This window comes from Tasmannia lanceolata, unplaced genomic scaffold, assembly GCF_043159265.1.
Source record: "Tasmannia lanceolata isolate RefF3 unplaced genomic scaffold, GAP_Taslan_0.1 ptg000005l, whole genome shotgun sequence".
Taxonomy (NCBI): Eukaryota; Viridiplantae; Streptophyta; class Magnoliopsida; order Canellales; family Winteraceae; genus Tasmannia; species Tasmannia lanceolata.
In genome coordinates, this window is record NW_027518682.1 from 15,257,481 (window position 1) to 15,278,560 (window position 21,080).

The following is a 21,080-nucleotide window of genomic DNA, read 5'->3' on the forward strand; positions in this document are numbered from 1 at the left end:
ATGCAGAAGTGAGCCGTGAAATGGCTTTCCGCGAAATTGGCTAGTAAATCTCATTGTGGTATTATATAATGTCATGTATAAGCCGTGATTTGTCTTTGAAACTAAAGAAGAGAACGTTAAGGCTGTGTTTGGTTGCGAAAGTCAAGAGTTTTACTGGGTTTTTTTATTTATTGTGTGTGTCTGGGCTAGGTGGGGGTTCCTTGCTTAAGTTCAGGGACCCTATCAGGTGATGTGGCATCCCTGAACCAAAAAGACCTTGATACGAAAGTTATTTTTGTAAACCCCGGTTATCCTATGTTGTAACCAAACAATAGAACCCAAGTAAGTTCCTGGGTTTTCTGATTCCTGTTCCTCCATTCTACTAATCCCACTACTATACTTGCATCCAAAGAACATCAAGACCCATGATGTTAACACACAAGCAGCTTTTCATTCTCTCTTAGGCCATGTTTAGCAAGCATGAAAAACTATACCATGGAATGTTCTGTCGTTAAAATTGGTGGTGAGAAGTTGTAGAAGATCGCTTCAGGGCATGTTACAATTCGTTCGCTTGCCATAAGATGACATTCGCTCCCACCAATTGAGAGAAGTGCAAAGGGGATCCGTGAGTTCGCCTCCAAGATACAATGAAGCCTTATAGGCAAGACCTATTGATGTGTGTTGACGCTTTGCACGAGCGGAAACAAATCCGAAATTCCTTTTGATTAGAAAAGTTTATGAGAAATTTGGTTTCTGTAGAATAATAGTAACCAGAGAGAAGTGACGAAAATAAAATGTAAAGAAGGCTTAAAGGGAGATGAAGAAGGCTCTGGGTTAATCTCAGTTTCTATTTTTGTTCATACTCTCAAATGTCAAGTTTCTAATCTTTTTATAGACCATTTGGTGGCTTTCCTAATTGAAAAGCAACCCTTTATGACACCTTACCACAATGAGCAACTTTTGTGATCGCTAGATCACACTAGATCACAATTCTACAGCCCAGATCAATCTTTAATGTGACTTTTGGCTTAAGTAAAATCTTTGTCCTCCTTTGTAACTATTACATCGGGACCGATCACCAATCTACGGATCTGATCTCACTCGAACGGTACTTTGACCGTTGGTGCTTGATTCTGACGAACCAAATTGCACCCGATCGAACACCGGCCGTTAGCACAGGATCCTAATCACCAGAGCGCACTTGGTCAAGAACTAGCCATTGGAATGCATCCCAGTGTGATCCTACGGTCGTAGTGTAGCTGTTTGGGATAACCATCAGATCAACTCAATCTTGATCGACGGCTCGGATCAACTCTTGAAAAATTTAGTGCTCCTCGAGATGTATGAAGTGAAAACTGAGCCTAAAAACACCACTAGCATCCTTACAACTCACACTGTTCGTGCGTCACAATTACACCGTCCCCTGCTCCCACCATTTACCAAAACCCACATGTGCTACAAAAGCAAGGGAGAGAAGTAAGAGGGTCATTGTAAAAGAAATTATATGAGGAACGAGCAGACATGCTTGTATTCATCGTATGACACCATTGATATTTGATCCAACAACACCATCTGAAAAATTTTGCTGTTGTCAGATCAAATATCAAGGGTGCGGTGCTGTTGGATAAAATATCAAGGGCGGTGCTTCAATTGTACGATGAGTACGAGCATGCCCGCTCGTTCATCATATAAAATCTCTCTTTATTAATCCTTCTCCAACTTTTTTAATTTCCAATGATGGGCTAAACATTTGCCCTTCCATCAACTCATCTTCACCTTTTTTTTCCACCCTTTATTTTGAAAATATCTAACATGTTCATGGGTCCAACTGTGTGAGAGGGGCTGAGAAGGAATTGTATGGGCGTGAGTAGAGATAGCATAAAATACCTAAGAACTAACTGGTTTTTCGTTTTCTTAGCTTTAAGGAGCTTTTTGGCCATGTTTGGTAACGGTAACCATGAGTTTTTTTTCCATGATAAATTAATTAGCTTCTCAAGTGGTGAGAGAGGGATAGGGAGGGTGGGAGGAGGAGAGATTTGAGGGCACGAAGTAGAGGGTGAGAAGTAGCCAAACATGCCCGTCATGTTCCCCTAAATTAGTCTCACCATCTCCTGCCCTTATCTCACAACTGGCCTCATAAATATTACATGGAATATTTTTTCAGGGCGGCCAAACATGGCCCATATTCCAAAACATTTCCCTGCTTGCGACAAAACTAGCAGATGAAACAGATTTCCTAAAAACAAATACAATAGAAGACGAATGTCTAGAACATCAAGACCAATAAGGTTACTTCATAACCATCCTAATCAAAGCTTAACAAGACCTCAAATGCATAATCTCAAGGCTTCTGTTCTTGATTCATCATCATCAACATCTGGTGAAGACCTTTCGCATACTCAAGCAATTTATCAGCAGGAGGAATAATCTCCTTAACTTCCTTCTGCTCTTCAAAATCTCGAAGCCATGAATGGAACCGAGGGAAGGCTTCTGAGTCCACAAGCTTCACCCCTGCAACCTCTTCAAACACACAAAGCCAATAAGAACCACAGCCTATAACGATATCTAAGACCCCAATTTTTTCCCCACCAAAAAATCTCCTCTCTTTGAAAAGCCCATCTCGGAGCTCATCTTCAAGAAGCTTTAGATTCTCATAAACTTGCCCGACGGCCGCCTTTTGTTCTTCACCGGTTGATCGGAAGACCATGCCTACGGCCGGGCCGAGCTGTATTAGACGTTAGAATCAGATAATGAATCTAACTTTGGGTCCAATTTCAAAATGAGAAGGTAAAATGATGGTGCAGAATTTGTGAATGAAAAATCAATTGAAAGCAAAACATTTCATCATTCATTCATAAAGTAATCCCTGCTAATGATCCTAATTGTGAAACAACCAATTACCCCAAAAGCTTACGCCGTTAGAGTTGGTGTTGTTTAATAATTTATACCCACATGTGGCACCTCCCACCTTTTACATGTGAATTTTAATATCAAGGAATTTTTGGGTTTTGAAACCAGGACCTCCAGTGAGTCAATTGTTCTGATACGTGAAACAAGCTGGTGTTATTTAATCATTAATACAGAATGAGAAGTGATTCATCTACATCTAAATAATTAGTCATTAGTCACCCGTTCCATTGATATGAACACATATGAGATCACGAAATGCTCGGGAGTTCCTCTACACTTTGCACGCGACCCCTCTCATTTGTTTTACATCTTGTTAATTAGCTTTTCACGGCTGTCTCAATACTCAAGATGCTATCAGAAAAGCATAAAACAAAGCTATTGCCCTTATCAAAATATAGTGGTGCGGATATCAGTTCCCTAGTTCTCTATTAGTGCATGGTTGTAGTTTGAGAATGACATCAGTTAATTTTTTTTTCATTTTTCAAGCAATAAGGTTACCTTCTCATCAGCGAAACGACACCAGAACCGTGCGAGAGCCCTCTCGTAAGGGTTTTCTGGCATGATCGGATTATCCTTCCACGTTTCGTCAATATATTCGAGAATGACGAGCGATTCGGCCATTGGTTTGTCCCCGTGAATGAGAACCGGGACCTTCTTGTGAACCGGGTTATTAAGCAAGAGCAAGGGGCTTTTCTTACTAACATCTTCTTCCACGTATTCAAATTCCACGCCCTTCAGCTTGAGAGCGAGTTGGACTCGGTGAGTGTAGGAACTCGCCCAAGTCCCGAGGAGCTTCACTCGGTCCGAATCCATTTGCACTTTGGTCTTACTCACTCTTGCTTCCTAGGCTATTGGGTTCGTGGCTTTATAGCCGGGCAGTGGGTAAGGAGGAGGAGGAGTTGTTAGGTAGGTCCCACTCGTGCACAGTGTAGAAATCTTAAGTAAATCAGTGGGGCAGCTTTTCGGAGGTCAGCTCGCTTTCACTTGACTCATAAATTTCGTCTTGGTTCGCCTCAGACTCGATGTATGTACACGAACGAGACAAAACATTTCTGAAGAAATTTTTTTCTCTACAGAGAGGTTTTTCTTCTATGATTTAGAGAAAACTAATATGATTATGGTTAATTTAAAGGGATATTATCGAAAATCTCGAAGGTTCCTTTACTTAGAGTTGGTTTAAGTTATCTAGATTCAATGTGTAAAAAAGTAGGAACTTTTAGAAATATTTTTCCTTTCCAAACTTTTCCAAAAAATTCTTACAATCCAAATGGGGCCTAAAAGGAAATTGCTGAGACCCATGTGAGGATTATGAATGTGAAATCAAGACCCATTCGAGCAGACCTTCTATACAGAAGATAAAGGGCTATATAACCCAAATGTGGACTTGAATTCAAACTCAATTTTGAGCCCATAACTGATTATTGGACTGTCACACGGTTCTGATGTCGTTTCAAGTCCAAATTTGGGTTTGAATTCAAGCTCAATTTTCAAGTCCAATATTGATTTGAGAGTCCATAACTGATTACTGGACTTGAATTCAAGCCCAATTTTGAGTCCAATAGTCATTTGCTTTTATAGCATCATCTGCTTACAAAAGGCCATCCATTTGATGTCTGGTGGGACCCATATGGACTCACTAATTTTGGAGAGTCCATTGGGCTGATCGCAGGTGAATCATGTGGATAGGATCGTTACATGTTTGAAATGTAGAGAAAACATTTCTGACATAAAATTTTCCCTTTTCACGATTTAGAGGAAAATGATATTTTTATAGCTTATTAGAGGGTTGTCATCATATATTAAGGTGCCTCTATATAAAACTTGGGCTGTGAGCCTGTGATAGTTCAAGTTATTTATTTAAGTGTAGTCAAACAATGGCATGTTCATTTAGCAGTTGGTTGATATAAGTTCTGTCAATATGTTGAACTTTGAAGAACTATAAATTATTGAAATGAATTTGCATTCAAAACTGATCACTAGACCCCTAGTACCTCTAGACTTCTAGTTGAAAGGACTCACTAGAAAAAACAAGTTGGTTCACCAACTCGATAGGTGTGAAAAAACAAGAAAAAAAAGCCATCTGTAGTCTGAAATATAGGCAGCAAGGGCCCACCAAAATGAAATGGTACAAATTATTTCAACAACACATTGTGTCTAATAGAGGCGCATCCCATAGTAACAGTCCCTCCCTCTCTCCCCAAGCTAAGAGCCAAAGTTACACGTGAAAGCGAGGTGAAAGAGATGAGAAGTGAGAACTGAGGAGGGTTGTGGCGTGTGCCGTGAAAAATGGAGCTGTCACACATCAAAGAGATTCACAATGGTCACATCAAATACTTGTGATTACTTTCCCCATCATACCTTATTTGTTTCTGCTTTTCATACCCTTTCTCAATATAAGGTACATACATACACGTACATGGGATAAAGCTACTGTAGAATACTGACTTACAATTTTGTGGCTACCCCCGTCTCTGTGTCTCTTCCACGCAAGGAGACAATAAGAAAACGAAAAATTAAAGTCCTTTGAAGCAAGGATCTGCACCCCTTTTTTGATATTCGCACGTCTATCTTTATTTCAAATTTCTGTAATTGGCTGTAATTAGCTTTTCTAGTTAAGAGGAATTTTTGTTATATATTAGCCCATGGTTGGCCCGGCCGGGTCATTTGGCTAGACATAAATACGAGTTCCAACGATACTCATCTTCACATGGAACACACATACCTCCGTTTTATCATGCATGTTGCCTAAAACATGGTTTTAAATTTCGACCCAAGGAAGGAAACGAAATGTTACCGAAACCGAAATTCCTGAAGCATTTTATTTCAAGAAAAGACAACCGTGGAAATATCCACAGTGTCGATGACCTACAGATGTAGTAGCTATGAGCATGCACTGTAGTAACCAGGAAAGAATCTAATATAATAGAGAAAAGTCCAAAAGAGTAAGAAATGCAAGTAGGTGGTACATGAACAGGGAGCTTGAAAGGCGACTTCAATTTTCAATAGCTGCATGAAAACATGAGAACAAAAAATATGCAACATCTAAAAAAAAAAAAATGGCGACTTTGTGACACTTGGAGCCCGCCTAATCTCCACTCTATGTCAGTCACAAATAATTGTCCCTGCAACTTCTAGGAAAAGTGTATTACGGAATATTTTTTTTCGTTAATTTCGGGTTTAGATCAGGGGTGGCAATGGTTCGGTTTGACCCCAAACCGAACCGAAATCTGAATCAAACAAACCGAAACCGAATTTTCGGTTCGGTGTCGACTCAGTTTTAGTTCAGTTCCGCCAATTTTGCCACCCCTTACTCGTAATCATTGGAAATCTTCGGTTCCGGCTTCGGTTTGACCCCCAAACCGAACCAAAATTTGAATCGGTTTGGTTTCGGCTCGGTTTCGGTTCGGACAATTTTGCCACCTAGTTTAATTAGGGAAAAAACTGCAAATAAAATATACAACGGTATAAAAAATAAAGTTTAAAACCAAAATGGAGACATTATCACCATATTTTTACAGGAAAAAAATAAAAAATAACGATACCTAGATGATTTGAAATGCAAGAGAAAATTTCGGGATCATGTCCTATAAAGTCATAAAATATACCGATATTTTAAAAAATGTCAGAGATACTTGGGAGTTGTGACTATGCTTTACATTGGCCCTGCTTGGTGATTCAATTTACCACTAGCAACATATCCGAGGATAGATCATCTAGATGCAACCATTTGCCTGGAAGATTCAACCACTCATCCTCCCAATTGTTCATCCTTAGTGGTGTGCCTACACCGGCCAGAGTAGCCGGTGAACATGAACCGGCGACTTGTCCATGAGGCTAGAAAAACTTAAAAACAAAGAATTATTATTTTTCATCTTTAACAAGACATGCATAAACAAAAAAAGAAAAGGACGGCCCAGCGCACGAGGCTCCCGTCATTGCGGGGTCTGGGGAGGGTTAGATGTACGCAGCCTTACCCCTGCTTGGCAGAGAGGCTTTTTCCGTGACTGGCATAAACAAAATATCATAAAAATTAGATTCAACTTCGAAGATGGAACTACTAGTAAATATAAAATAACATCTATATGACTCACATGATCAAAGTAATAATTACAAATATGTTGCACTAATAAGCAAAAGGCACTATAGTTAATTTGAAGAGAGTGACAATTTGACCAACACAAATATCCATGAAGTATCCTAGTATCAGAGGACGAGGATCCGTATCGTGTTGTGTTGAATACGGTACATTAGACTGTCACAATTACCGAGCATCATATGTTATAACATATTAGACTAGTAAATAAAAAGCATAGAGATAATCTTACTGTAGTCGCAGAACATACCTTTGTTCAAAAGGTGAATTCAATTTAGGAAGCCATAGCCAATGACACCTCTATCATTGAGAATATTCATTCAAGTTTGCAGAATGGTAGCACGAGTCTTGTCACCATACCAGCAATTGATTGTCATAGGATATACTTTTGGATTTCATATCCTTGAGACTGAAAATCAGCTGAGTTTCAGCACGGGTGATACTAATGAAGAATCAACAGAGATAATCTAGGATTACTGGAAAATCACTTACTTGAAGAAACATTAGCGTGAGAATGACGCCTAGGTTCCAACAGGCATGCATGGTGATTGGAGCGAGAAGATTTCGGGTTTGTGCATATACCAGTCCCAGTACTGTTCCTGTATCGTCACCACAAAGCCATATGCAAGAATGAATATCTACACTTATCACTATATTAACATCAATAATTTATTTTAACCAAAATGATACTGCCCAAACACCCATAATTTGCATGGTATCATTGGAAAATGTGCTACACGAAAGAGAAAAAGAAGAAATAAAGTGGTGTAACAAATGAGGGAATACTGTCATTATCCAGATAAAGAGTACTCTAGATAATGCTACATTCATAAGACCAATCAACGGATTTTAATTGTGGTTAATGTTACAGTTTGAGATGAGTGCACAAAAAATTTGTTACATTTAGAGAAGATGGATACATGTCACACACACACACACACACACAGAGAGAGAGAGAGAGAGAGAGAGAGAGAGAGAGAGAGAGAGAGAGAGAGTCCCTAAGCTTGCCCCAATTGGAATAGAAGAGTAGAAAGAACTGTTATGAAACAAATAATTAAAACAACAAATGAATACCTTTCCATGAAAAATAAGACTGAGAATACAGATACAGAAAAGCTTACCAAAAATGAAAATCTCTAAGGATTTCCCAGGAGATTGGTGAACAAGAGTAAAAACAGCAGAACTTACAGCCACAGATACAGGCACTGGTAACCTGCCGCTCAACCAAGACATAGTAACTGTGAACCGTCATGTAATTCACTTTCGAAGAGATAGTCTGTTATTAGAATGCAGCAAGTGGACGGAACCTACCATTTTGTCAGGGATGTCATCAGAAAACCTCGATAAAGTGTCTCTTCACAAAATGGTGCAAAAATTCCAAGGATGCCAAGAAGACAAACAGTACTGAACAACAAAATTTGGCTGCCGTCAAAACCTTTGATCCCATGACAATACAAACTTTAACATAACACCGACAAGAAAGATGGCATGGATCTGAATAATCTGCCATTAAAATGTTTCAGTTCAAGATAAAAACCTCGTATTTGACGCACCAATAAGTGGCAATAAGCGCATTAAAGAGTCCGCCTGCAACAGGAGAGATGAATAAAATTTTAACGTATATGGAATTTGAGAAGTGTGATAATAAATGAAGAGAAACAAATTGATATTAGGCCTTTTGTATCTTTCTGTTTGTTTTCTTTTCTTCTTTCTCTCTTGTACTGCTGGGAATGACCCCCTTCGTCATCTTTTATTAATGAAACTGTTTCCATTCAAAAAAAAAAAAAGAGAAACAAATTGATGTGTAGCTCATATAACAACAACTGATATCAGTTAATTCATCTTTTAATCACTGTATATATAACATGACCTGTGATGATAATTTGCGATGGAAAATTAAAAGTCACAGATGACAATGATGCAATGAGTCATGACAAAAGTCAATGTCACATTGATATTACTTTACGACTTCTATAGGAGGTCAGCAATTAACTTGAAGTAAAGATATGACCATGCAAGCAAGAAAAAACAAGTAGCAAATGCATGCTTAAAACTTACATTAGTAAAGTTTCATCACAGTCAATGCCACAGAGTTTCTTTCTATATGTTATTGAAATTCTCAAAAAACAGAACGAATGAACTTATTGGAAGGATTGCTCATTGACACAGCAAGGTATGCACACAATCGATGCTTCATGTGAATATTCTAGAGAGGGCAAAATCATCAAGTTCAAATGGAGCATGAAAGGATTCTTGGGATGCTGATGAATTTCCAAATGAGAAAACCAGTTCCATTTTTTCTCCTCAGTGATAATAGGATAAATTTTAATTAATGGAAAAAAAAATACAGCGATCCGGGATTGAGATGTGCCCCAAGTATTACGCTAAGAAAGCATGCACAGACAATAATCAAATGGAATCACACTAACAATCATAACATCACTCGTATCTATGCCTTTCCTTCCTAGTCCATCTGTTATGTCCTTTGTGGATCTTGGAGTGTAAATGAAAGATAGAGCCACTTTCCTACAAATGTCAATAATTTCCAAATATATCTAGGTTATCTCCACGGGGCCTGAGAAAACTTCAAAGCCCATGTGATCACATTACTTGAGTTACTTTCCACCAGTAAAAAGACAGACAGATCTTTCTTAAGCATGTAGCGCCCGGTACGAAGGCTCTCACATTTGCCTCGTTGGTATGCACATTTTCTGAACAGCCCAGAAAAAAACTTCCATGATTTCTCCCGAGTTATAAATAAAGATTCCTACACAAACAGATCCAAGAATCCCACATGAGCTACCACCAAGGCCTAATTTAACAGATTTTACTTATTTATTTAGTTAGTTAGTCATTTTGATTGGGCCTCGACGGGGTCACACATCCTGGCGCTGCCTACACTATCAGAGCTTTACTTGATGCTACCATCCTCCAATTTCTATGTATGTTCACTATCAAAAAGACGCCCAAGCCTTTCTTCGCACTTGCCCATTTAATAATTTTGATTTTGATCTCCCTTGTAGTCTTTCCGATAGACCCATATTTCTCGTTGGAAATTTTCTTCGTTTTATCCACCCAAATGTACCATCGCATAAAGCAATTCAATGTGCTCTCAGAATTTCTCCAAACAGTCTTTTGTTCCAACTCAAAAACATGTGCCCAAACGACTCCAAACCCACCCAATGCTTGCCAAAACAAAGATAAACTCACCCCCAAATCTTAGTAGAGAACAATGTCGGTATAAATGATCCATGGGCTTGGCTTCAATTTTACCTTTAAAACACAAAGTTTTTTATAAGATCCTCACATAGACCTATATTCCTAGTTGGAAATTTTCTTCTTTCTCCAAACAGTCTGTTGTTCCAAGTTCCAACTCAAAAAAATGTGCCCAAGCGACACCAAATCCACCCAATGCTTGCCAAAACAAAGATAAAATCCCCCCAAATCTTTGGAGAGAACAATGTAGGTATAAAATATCCGCAGGCTTGGCTTCAATTTTACATTTAAACACGTTTTCAATAAGATCCTCACATAATTCCTTGCCCTGGATCCTTACATGTAGCCAGAGTTTTGGACATTCCAGCACCTCCCACCGACAGCTCCCAGGGTCTGCACATTTGGATATACTCTGTCTGTCTGGATAAGACCCTCGCAATTGATTATCTTCGGAATCGCCAGATGCTAATAATAGATCATTGTGCCCTCTATGTGGATTCAGGGGAATCAGTGGACCGCATGTTTATACATTGTAAGTTGGCCAGAGAGTGAAGCTTAAGTCATGGGAAGATTTGGTGTGACATGGGTCTCTCAGCTAGGCTCATCAATCTATTAGAGTGCTAGTCCTTTGCTCCTTGGCGTAAGAAAGGTAAAATCTTTTGTAAAGTGGTATTGTTGGCCACTCTTCGGGTTCTATGAAAAGAAAGAAATGCAAGGGTGTTCAATGGCCTTGCAAAAAGTGCGCAATTCTTGTTCACAAAGATAATAGCTCTAACCATCACATGGGTAAAAACCATCCCCTCCTTCAAATTCATATCAGCATGCAATGAGTGAGATTTGTAATAGTAGTGAACAGAAAACCACCCTCTCTCCTGAATAGGAGCCCCCTGAACTGGGCTTATTGAAATTAAACTTTGATGTGTCTAGTATGGGCAATACGGGACCAGCAAGGGATTGGAGGCGTGCTTAGAGATGAGCATGGGTCGACTGAATGGGCCTTCTCAAAGCCAATAGGGTTGCAACGAGGCGAAGGTGCGAGCAATCCACCAAGGAGTTCGAGGCATTGAGAGTAACATCTTCGATCATTTAATAGTAGAAGGTGGCTCTCTCTATGTAATAAGGTGGCTGAAGAGGAGCCACCCCATCCATGGAGGTTTGCTCACTGGATTGATGAGATTCAAAAGAGTTGGGAGATCATCAATTTCTTTTCTTCATGTGTAAAGAGTAACAAATAGTGAGGGGGACCGGTTGGCTAGAGATGGGGTAGCGAGTCTCTCTCTCTCAGGGCTTTTGTAGTTTTCTTTGTGTATTTTTTCTCCTTTTGTTGTTTCTCTTTGTTGTGACCTTCTCAGTCTTACGCTTCTCCCCTTTTTTCTTCCTTATTAATAAAATTCTCCGCCATTAAAAAAAAGCATGTTCTCGATCTAACTTCTATTTCTAGAGCCTTACATATGTGTTAGCTTACCTTCCACCGCTGTCCAACAAAAAGCGAAGCTTAGGAGGCACTGGAGCACACCATATACATGCTAAAAAAGAAGTTAATTCAATGCCACCGACTATGGAGCTAATTCCACGCCACTGATAATGGAAACAAAGAACTTAAGAAAGAGTGTATCATAGCAAGTAAATGATGAAGAGATGAAAGAAATATTTTTTCCCAATTACTAGATTGAATGTAATGGACCAATAGCCTAATGCCTATTTGGCATATAAAAAATTGATTGAATAAGCAAAACTAATTTAAGTTAATCCATTGAATGGTAATATAAAAGCGAGCTGAACATTAACACATTCATGTTAATGCTTGCAAACCATGACATCCAAACCCACTATTGAGTTGTCAAAAGAGAAATAGAATGGACCTCATTTTGCATTTGGCCAGCACTTGAACCAGACGTGAAAGCTTTAAGAAGAAAAACAGCACTTGAAGCAATTATTAGACCTCCACCACTCCATAGAATCCAACCATACTGCAGATTGAATGGATGGATCCACCCTGATAAAACGCGACAAAAGAAAAATATGGTATAGTAAGAACCACATCAACCATCAAACCCATACAATTCAGAGTTGAATTTCAATGTGGCCCTATACTTCATTGTAAGAGATATAAACATCAGAATCTTCCTGCATGGATTCATAAATGTTAAGATATTTCAAGAAAGTGCAATCTTTTTAAATATACTTTGTATTTATGCCATTAACCATAATATTCAGAAAAAATGTACCCATAAATGTGAAACAAACTTTTATTTTACATGGGAAAAATAATCACCCAAAAGTGGCATTGCGAATAAAAAATAATCGCCCAAAAGTGGCAGCGTGAATCCATGAAATCATTGAAATAAACAAATGGAAATGATCTTGGTTGAACATAAAATAAAAGAGGAGAATTTTTTTATTTTTTAAATGAAATCTCAAAACAAAGTTCAAATATTTATGATTTGCAAAGAAAAATTCAAGAGTGGAAAGAGAGAGAGGAGCATTTAGGAACTAGACAAACCATAGTAGCATACGTACGGTAAGAGAAAATATCATTTGGAAATGGTTGATAAGGACTGACAAACACATAAAGAACTGAAAGCTTTGCTGCTGTTTTCAGACTGCAAAGAAACAGGAAAGCTTGAGTAGAAACTGACAGTAAGACATAGGCTGCTTCACCAAAGAAATAAAAAAGGAAACAAAAAGGGGGCGTACAATTGATCCATGAACAATCTTAATGCCACTTCGTCGATGTTGTGTAAATGGTTTTGCATGTCTTCAGAATAAGGCTGCAGTGAACCTGTTAGCCCTGCTGATCCGACAATTCCTGTCAAAACAATGCTGAGAAGATGTCCTTAGCATTTCTACAAAAAGCATTCTATAAGGCATTAGCCAACACTGTCACATAAGAACAGATGGTGTTAAGACTTAAGACTATAAATTTTGCAACAAAACAAGTCAGCTAATGGCTTAAATGTAAAATAATGAGATCAGGTGGCTTATAGTTGGCTATCTAATCCAGTGCATAATGAGCAGCTCAGAAAATAATTATTGAAAAGATTATCCCAAACAGTCTGCACTCAAGATTAAGTTGTTTTTTTTTTTAATGGTGAATATCATTAATATAAAAAGGAAGAGACCGAGAAGGTCATAACAATATATACAGAGCAAAAATAATACAAAGCACACAAAAACTATCACGGCGGTAAAAAATCAAATTGCTCCATGCTTGCCCGGAGAACCCCAACTCGGGCTAGTTTATCCGCTACGCCGTTTGCGGGCCTCTTTACGTGATAGGCTATTATAGCAACTCAAGATTAAGTTGTTTCAAATAATATTTCTTAGAAATTAAAATAACCCACAATTTTTTTTGTGTCACAACACGTAACTCATCATCATTTAAATAGCATAATGCTACTACAGCACATATAGCATACTTAAGGTATCATTTTATATACGGTTTAAAGAGATATGACATCTGATTTTTAACTTCTGCAATAACTTTCAATGTTTTTGGCAGGCGCAACTGTGGCGGTAACATGTGATTTACCCCTAATACTATGAGGAGGTAAAAAGATTTTAATGGGGCTCTCAAAACGCTGGGAATGAACTCAAAAAATTTCATTTGAAATCCATTTAGTAATCCTGTTGATTGTATGGTTCCATATACCTCATTCATTGGAAGCCCTCTTAGAAATAAAAATAGCCCACAATTTTATTTTTTTTGGTCACAAAATGTAACTCATCATAATTTAAATAACATAATGCTACTACTGGACAACTGCAGAGATAGCATAATGCTGCTAGCCATTCAAAAAAAAAACATAATGCTACTATAGCACGACTGCAGAGATATAAATTAGAGAAGATGCTATAGCATACTTAAGGAATCATTTTATATGCCATTAAAGAGATATGGCATCTGATTTTTTTACTTTTGCAGTAAATTTCAATGTTTTTGGGACGTGCAACTGTGGCACTAACACATGATTTACCCCAGATACTATGAGGAAAGTAAAAAGGTTTTAATGCAAACCTTCAGAAGGATCTCAAAAAAAAAATCATTTAAAATCCATTTAGTAATCATGTTGATTGTATGGTTCCATTCAAGAAAATTTTCTAAGGCTCCGTTCAGTCGCATTACTTAAGTGGGAAAGGAAAAAGAAATGACGTGGCAAATGGAAAGGAAATGGAAAAGAAAAGAAAAAGAAAACATATGATATGGGCATTTAGTTGTCACAAAACTCTACAGAAAATAAATGAAAATATTAAATGACGTGTATAGTTGGTTAGAAGTAAACGGAGAGTTTACTAACTTCACCATAGAACAAATTGTTAAAAGAGGGAGGAACAAATCTTCTATTCAACATCTCCTGGCATCACATAAACTTCAACAGTTTCATTTTACAGAGAAAGCCATCAATGTAAATTCTATACGCTTGCAAGCTCCCCCAATGCCCATCAACCACATCATTCTCATGAGCACTCGTGCTCTCTCCACATCCCAAACCTTACAAACTGTAGCCATATTTGTATTTTGTCTAACGACATCAGGCTTGCTACTTCTTCCATATAAACAAGCATTTAAATTGCACCATCAAATCATTCCACTTACAAAAATAGTTAACATAAATTATACTGGTAAAAAATTCAGGAACAAGACCAATAACTGGCATTTCATCAAACAGTTTATCTCCCTTCCGAAAATCACAAGAGCACAATAGTGTAACTAACACACTACTGTAACTGGCATTTCATCGAACAGTTCATCTCCCTTCCAAACAACAGTAACCCATCTAGCAGAATAGACTATCTAACAATATCAGGCTTCAAACCTTCCAATTTCATCCAATTTAAAATACCAAAAGCCTCCATTGCCTTCCCTTCATTACCAGAAAAATAAATCGCAAGCCTATATACCAACCCACTGGGCGCAAACCCACCTTGCCCATTTCCTCCATGAAATTCAAAGCGTCAACAAGTCCCCATATTTACAGAGCAACAAAAGGACCGCCGAATACATCCTCAAATGGAGCGTACACTCGTAAAACTGCATCAGATCGAAGAGCTCAATCGCAGTACCGAACTTCCCAATCCTAGATAGAGCCTTCACCCGCATAGGAAAGCAGGATTTAGGGAGCCAAATGCTCACTTCATCAAGACAACGTGAACAAACAACAATATCTTCCCAGTGAGAGAGCTTTTTTCTGCTGCCATTTGCCTTTAAATGAAGGAGCGCTTATCGAACAAAATGTTTCGTAAGGAGCTGAGCACACGAGGGCAATAGGAGCTTAGCAAAGCACAAGCAGAACCAGGTTGGGAGATGCAACTTTTTTCGTTGGACAAGTTGAGAGAGATGCAGCTTTATTAGCTAGAGAAGAAGAAGACCACGAAGGCAAGAGACATGCTTGCGGGGGAAGGTTTCTTTTTTTACGATTTTGGAGTCTCGATAGACGAGATTCCGAGGGAAAGTTTCTCGTTTCCGCTGCTGAGAGACGGACTTTTGTAGGTGGATTTCGCCCTTACACGTTGGATTCGAGGGAATCCATATCAGTATCCTTAAAACTTGAAGTAACGCAACAAAACGCCAGAATTTTGCCTTTTCTATGGAAAATGTGTTCATTTCCATTTCCTTTCCTGCCAAAGTGATGCAACTGAACAGACCCTAAAGGATTCATTAGCCGACCCCAACTAGTTTGGGACAAAGGCTTCATTGAGTTGAGTTGGGTTGAGTTGATTGCATGGTTCCATATACCTGATTCATTGGAAATCTCATGACTAGAAGTGGTCTGGAGGTGTGGCTTCGATTATCTGTTGTTCAATAAAAGAATAATTGTAGTGCCATATATGAAAAACTAGTGTAGACTTGACAACTCTTAGTTTATCATATTCCTAGGATAGCTGCTGTTTATTTTTCTTGAATGAACTTATTAAGCTTACAATCATGTAACTTGATTATAGCACATCTTGGAATTATGCATCAGATTACAATTATTAGCGATCACTCTCTTGTACTATCATAAATGAAAAATCGATGCAGAGTTGACAATTCTTAGTTTATCATATTCCGAGGATAGCAAGCGTTTTTTAATGAACTTTAAAACTCACTGTCATGTAACTAGATTATAGCACAATGATCATTTTCATTGGTCTAACATTCTTAAAAACAAGGACTTATTTTTCAATTATTTTTTAGTTAGAAACTACTGCAATTATCTTAGTGATTCTCATCATCTTTAAATCAAACCCGTAAAATATGTGAGAAACTAAATTTCCACAAACATGGGTATCTAATGAGGATTTTTTTGTGTGTGTGTGTGTGGAATGGTTGGGTATCTAATGAAGATTAGAGGAATCACCTCATCAAGTATGGCATCATGACGCATAAAGTAACCTGCCAACCCCATGGAACATCCCATGATTGGAGAACTGACAATTGATTCTTCTCCAAGGTCTGAAAAACATAAATAAAGGGCAATGCAAATAAGTCGCCATATCAGGTAAGACACAAGTCAACAAATCTTGCTGTCGGTACTGCTTCACAAATAGTATAGAATAAAAGAGAATGAAGCAATAACCTCACAACATGTCTAGTTCTAAGCTAGCCTATCGGGCGTATAAGGCAGGTATCTAAAGTTTCATCTCTTTAAGATTCAAGACAAGGATACAACATGTTAAAGTATAAAAGATTAAATACTGCCTTCTCCAACAGCTTGAGCTTTTGGAGTAACTCGTAGTTTCACATGATATCAGAGGGGCCACATGTGCCACGTGTAGGCCAACCCTAGAAAGAAGGGCCACACGTGAGGGGGAGTGTTAAAGTATAAAAGATTAAATACTGCCTTCTCCAACAGCTTAAGCTTTTGGAGTAACTGGTAGTTTCACACAACAAATCAACATATTTATGGAAATCATAACAAATAGGTGATGGTTAAATCTGAAGTCATGGATCCAAAGGTATTATAGTGAAATTCATGAGTAAAATAATGTTGGCAAGCTTTTAAACTGAAATGTGGGAACCCCATCTACCAAAATAACATGCAAAATTCACATCATGCACAGAATAACCCAAAGCAATGAGAAATGATTGGTAGATCTTCAAAAATGCAGCACCAGATAGGCACGGATCTAGACAGATCTAATCCATATAGATTAAACAAGAGAAAACAAGAGAAAACAACAAGAAAATGACAAAACCAATATGGTGTTATTGATGTCGTACAACATCTTGGTGGAGAAATCCCTTAGTCTTCAATTATAAAATCTGCAGTTATGTCTGCGTTTACAATATAAAGCCGCTTATATCATAATCCTAGAAACAATCTAAGCCCTTGAACCCCTTCTAAATCAGCCCCACAATCCTTAAGTCACTAATATAAATAAAACTAACCCAAATGAGAGATCCCGACACTTATAACTTAACGTTCACTTATTATAAGATGTGCTTTAAGTGGATGGTCCAAGTCACTTAAAACCCACGACTAAAAGAAAAAACCACAACTGAAGTAAAACCCCACGAATTAAAATAAAACCTATGAACAAAACAAAACCCTAAAACCCTATTGTATCAATGATGGTCCCCCATCAGCTCCTACTTAGACGCTACTTCTTGGTGCAATCTAGATATTGTATGGACTCATTTGAACCTAGCCTACACCGTTGACCTGGACCACATGATTCATAAGCGACAATTCATCATTAGTATGTGCTCCATGTGATGTGCCAACCCTGAATCGGTCGACCACCTTTTGACTCGCTATCAGGTTGCCAATAGGATATGGAGCTTCATGTTAATTTTCAGTTTTGGGATTGGATCCCAGGTAAGTTCTCCTCTTCCTCCTTCAAATGTGCGAGGAGCCACTGCTTCAACTTTCGGAGCGCTTGGATTTGAGAAACGTCGAGCACCTAGCAAGGAGTAGATCAAGCACTGGTTATGTTTTCAGATAATCTGTAGTAAACTAGTAATGTTTTCAAAACTCCAATATTTCAATTCATCACCATTAGGCCCTTTTTGTTTTAGTCGGTAGGAAAGAAAAGTTTTTGTTTTCGGGTTCTAAAGCTTCCGTCATGCGTAGTTCTTCCCACGCCGGCTGGTTGACTCTTAGGCCCTTTTCCCAAGCAAGGCTAGGAATCATGTTTTTGTGGAGGTTATGCTTCCAAATCACCCAATGGGCCTTGTGGAAGGACCATAATAGGATAGTTTCCCAAGGGGACCTCTGAGTCTGTTAAAATGATTTGGGCCACAGCGTTCAGTCACATCCTTCTCTGGGTGACCTCTTCAAAGTTATTTTCTAGGATCCAGAGGTCTGACCTAAGATGTTCTTGGTATGTGTGTGTATGGATTTGCTAGGGACCATTGCATGAGGCATTTCGCGGAACGGATGTTGCATGAGAGTGCAGCTACCTCGCATGAATTAAATGAATAAGACAAAATCTGAGCCTATGTGGCTGCACTCTCATGCAACAGCCATTCCATGGAATGCCTTCGGCGATGGTCCCTAGCAAATCCATATATATATATATATATATATATATATATATATATATATATATATATATATATATATATATATATATATATATATATATATATATATGTCTATTATGGGCATAATATTGTTGGCACTAACACTTCATCGTCCAGCTGGAGTTGTCTTCATCGGGATCTTTCAAGCATAACTTCGATAGTCCTAATCTTGGAAATTCTGGTCTCGGGGTGTTGGGAGCATCATTTAAGGCCATAATGGTACAGCTATAATGGCTTCTTCTAGACGGATGGCTCTTAGGAATTTAATGAGTCAGAGGTCCAGGACCTCAAAAGTGGGATCAAACTTTCAGCAATGTTCCATCTTGAGCCGTTGATTGTAGACGGTGATTCTCATAACACCATTAGTTGGATGCAGTCACATGGGTCTCCTCCGCAGAGGTTTCTTGACACCATTGTGGAGTGATTATTGCTTAAGACAGTATAATGTTTCATTCCAGCAAGTCCAGTACTCCACCAAAAAGATTGCAGATGAGATTTCTGCATGTGGGGGGTCAAAAAGAGTATTGCAGCTGCGGATGAGCTTGCTAAGGAGGGGGTTCAAAGAGAATATAGTGCAGTTTTGGATTCTTATGCCTTCAGTAGGAAGTTAGTTCCATTCTTTCTCTTTTGTTGCTCAAGACCATCTCGGTCTGTGAGCTGAGTTTATGTCGTGCTTTTTGTTAATACGGTCCTCTATCTATTAGTGTAGAATTTCACGCAGTATTCAATACATTTATCGTGAATATGGTGAAGGGAAATGCATTTCCAAGAACAATACCAGCACTGACAAATTGAATTCGCTCAGTGATCTACTCCATGAAGTATAAGCCAGCATCAGATTATCAGGAAGGAATACAACAGTATTTAATTAGACGAAAAACTAATTGATTGAACTAATCCCATCAAAATTCAAACAATTTTCCTAAAATTTGACAATATTCGTTACATAATATTCTGAATTGCATTAGGAAAAATCAATTTCCAAGAAGGCAAGACTAAATTCAAGTTGAATACATTCCAATTACAACAAAACCGACCAAGTATACCAGAACAGAGAACCAACACATTTAATCACTTCATATTATCAGAAACTAGCGAACTAAAATTGCAAGAACTGACCAAAAAAATCTTCAAACGCGACCAGATTTAAGCGAAAAAATTCGAAAAACAGAGAAACAGATCAGAGAAAAAATCGTACAATTTCATCGAGATCAAAAGCATAGATCTAATAAGCATTTGCAAATTTGTCAAATTTCAAACAATGAAACAAAAAATCGCCCTCGGATTTATGAGGAAGACAAAAAAAGAGGATTGAGAAATCCACCTTTTCAGAGCTGTCCTCTTCATTGCTTTGAACAGAATTAGAGCAGAAAACCCTAGAAATTTGTCTCCTCATACCGGGAATCGCAGAATTCTTCGATGCACTGGAAAAGCATCTGGAAATATCATTTCGATTCAGTCGAAGATGTGATCGAATTAGGGTTTCTGGAACCTTCGATGTGACGAGTATAACTGATGATGGTATTACAGACATTTTCTTCTTCGCGCCTTCGCTCCGTAGGTTTGATATTTTGTATCTGCCAGAGATTTCAGATTGCGTAGAAATTATAAACTTTTTTAATTCAACGGATCAAATTAGAATGGCTGTAGTACCCCTATCTTATTTTCAACAACAACCCCCCCCCCCCCCGCGCTCGCTGCTAGGACTGCACACGGTTCGGACCGGTTCGGTTTAGGAAGTTTTTTTTAACCGAACCAATCACATCGGTTTGGAGAAAATCCAAACCATAACCAAACCGATCGGGGGTATAACCGAACCGAACCAAACCAATTTTGACCGGTTCAGTTAGGCTTGGTTTGGTTCACGGTTTATCCGGTACAAATCCAAATCAAGTAGTTAAATACATTTATCTATAAATATATAAATAAAAGGTTTATCTAATCGAATCGAGCATCAACAGTGTGCAACGAGACCAGCAAGCTCTCTCTCTCTCTCTCACGAAACAAAAAATGAAGAGATCCTCCCTCTCTAACCCTAATCGAGGGCATTATAAAGGGGATGATATATCCCCCCCCCCCCCCCCGCCTCCTTTTCTTCTCTTAGACAGCCCCTCTAAGTATTTAAGACTATTCTTTTTACAGTTCTAAGGGGTGGTATATGGGAAAGGGGTGAATGTATTCTTTACTTTTGAATACAAGGAATTGATACAGACACACCTCCCTTGTTTAAATCACCCATCTTCTCTTTGCAAAATGAAATAACTCACCTTAGATTTGATAATGACACAAAATTAGTAAGTCTTTTCCTCCATTTCTCAGTACGGTTCGGTTAATTTTCGGTTTAAAAATTTAAAACCGTGAACCGAACCAATG

General features: G+C 38.4%; 2 protein-coding genes across 5 annotated transcripts; both read right to left on the reverse strand.

Annotated features, from left to right (window-relative positions):
- Nucleotides 1–900: 900 nt before the first annotated feature.
- LOC143876693 (putative glutathione S-transferase) lies at nt 901–3,714 on the reverse strand. Its single transcript, XM_077378380.1, has 2 exons — nt 3,388–3,714; nt 901–2,704 (listed from the first exon to the last, which is right to left on the reverse strand). Exons 1-2 carry the CDS (start codon nt 3,700–3,702, stop codon nt 2,321–2,323), a joined length of 699 nt encoding a protein of 232 aa, XP_077234495.1. The 5' UTR covers nt 3,703–3,714; the 3' UTR covers nt 901–2,320.
- Nucleotides 3,715–6,924: 3,210 nt separating this feature from the next.
- LOC143877663 (uncharacterized) lies at nt 6,925–20,356 on the reverse strand. 4 transcript variants are annotated; one of them, XM_077379841.1, is made up of 11 exons: nt 20,032–20,351; nt 16,540–16,634; nt 12,896–13,021; nt 12,719–12,801; nt 12,061–12,194; nt 8,520–8,569; nt 8,294–8,386; nt 8,104–8,195; nt 7,475–7,581; nt 7,233–7,391; nt 6,925–7,141 (listed from the first exon to the last, which is right to left on the reverse strand). In XM_077379841.1, the coding sequence occupies exons 1-10, from the start codon at nt 20,239–20,241 to the stop codon at nt 7,356–7,358; spliced, it is 1,026 nt and encodes a 341-aa protein (XP_077235956.1). In that variant the 5' UTR covers nt 20,242–20,351; the 3' UTR covers nt 6,925–7,141; nt 7,233–7,355. The 4 variants fall into 4 exon arrangements, with proteins under 4 accessions (XP_077235956.1, XP_077235957.1, XP_077235955.1 ...); XM_077379842.1 differs by lacking the exon at nt 6,925–7,141 and having other exon boundaries at nt 7,239–7,391; nt 8,171–8,195; nt 20,032–20,355; XM_077379840.1 differs by lacking the exon at nt 6,925–7,141 and having other exon boundaries at nt 7,239–7,391; nt 8,104–8,220; nt 20,032–20,354.
- Nucleotides 20,357–21,080: the final 724 nt, after the last annotated feature.

Bases quoted from the DNA above. Each gene is read 5' to 3' on its own strand.
- LOC143877663 (XM_077379840.1), bottom strand. From the start codon at position 20,241: ATGTCTGTAATACCATCATCAGTTATACTCGTCACATCGAAGGTTCCA. The intron at 8,570-12,060 runs GTCCATTCTATT...CTCCTGTTGCAG, and splicing joins CTGGCCAAATGCAAAATGAG to GCGGACTCTTTAATGCGCTT. The intron at 8,387-8,519 runs GTTTTTATCTTG...TTTGTTGTTCAG, and splicing joins ATTGGTGCGTCAAATACGAG to TACTGTTTGTCTTCTTGGCA.
- LOC143876693 (XM_077378380.1), bottom strand. From the start codon at position 3,702: ATGGATTCGGACCGAGTGAAGCTCCTCGGGACTTGGGCGAGTTCCTAC. The intron at 2,705-3,387 runs GTAACCTTATTG...CGTCTAATACAG, and splicing joins GTCGTTTCGCTGATGAGAAG to CTCGGCCCGGCCGTAGGCAT.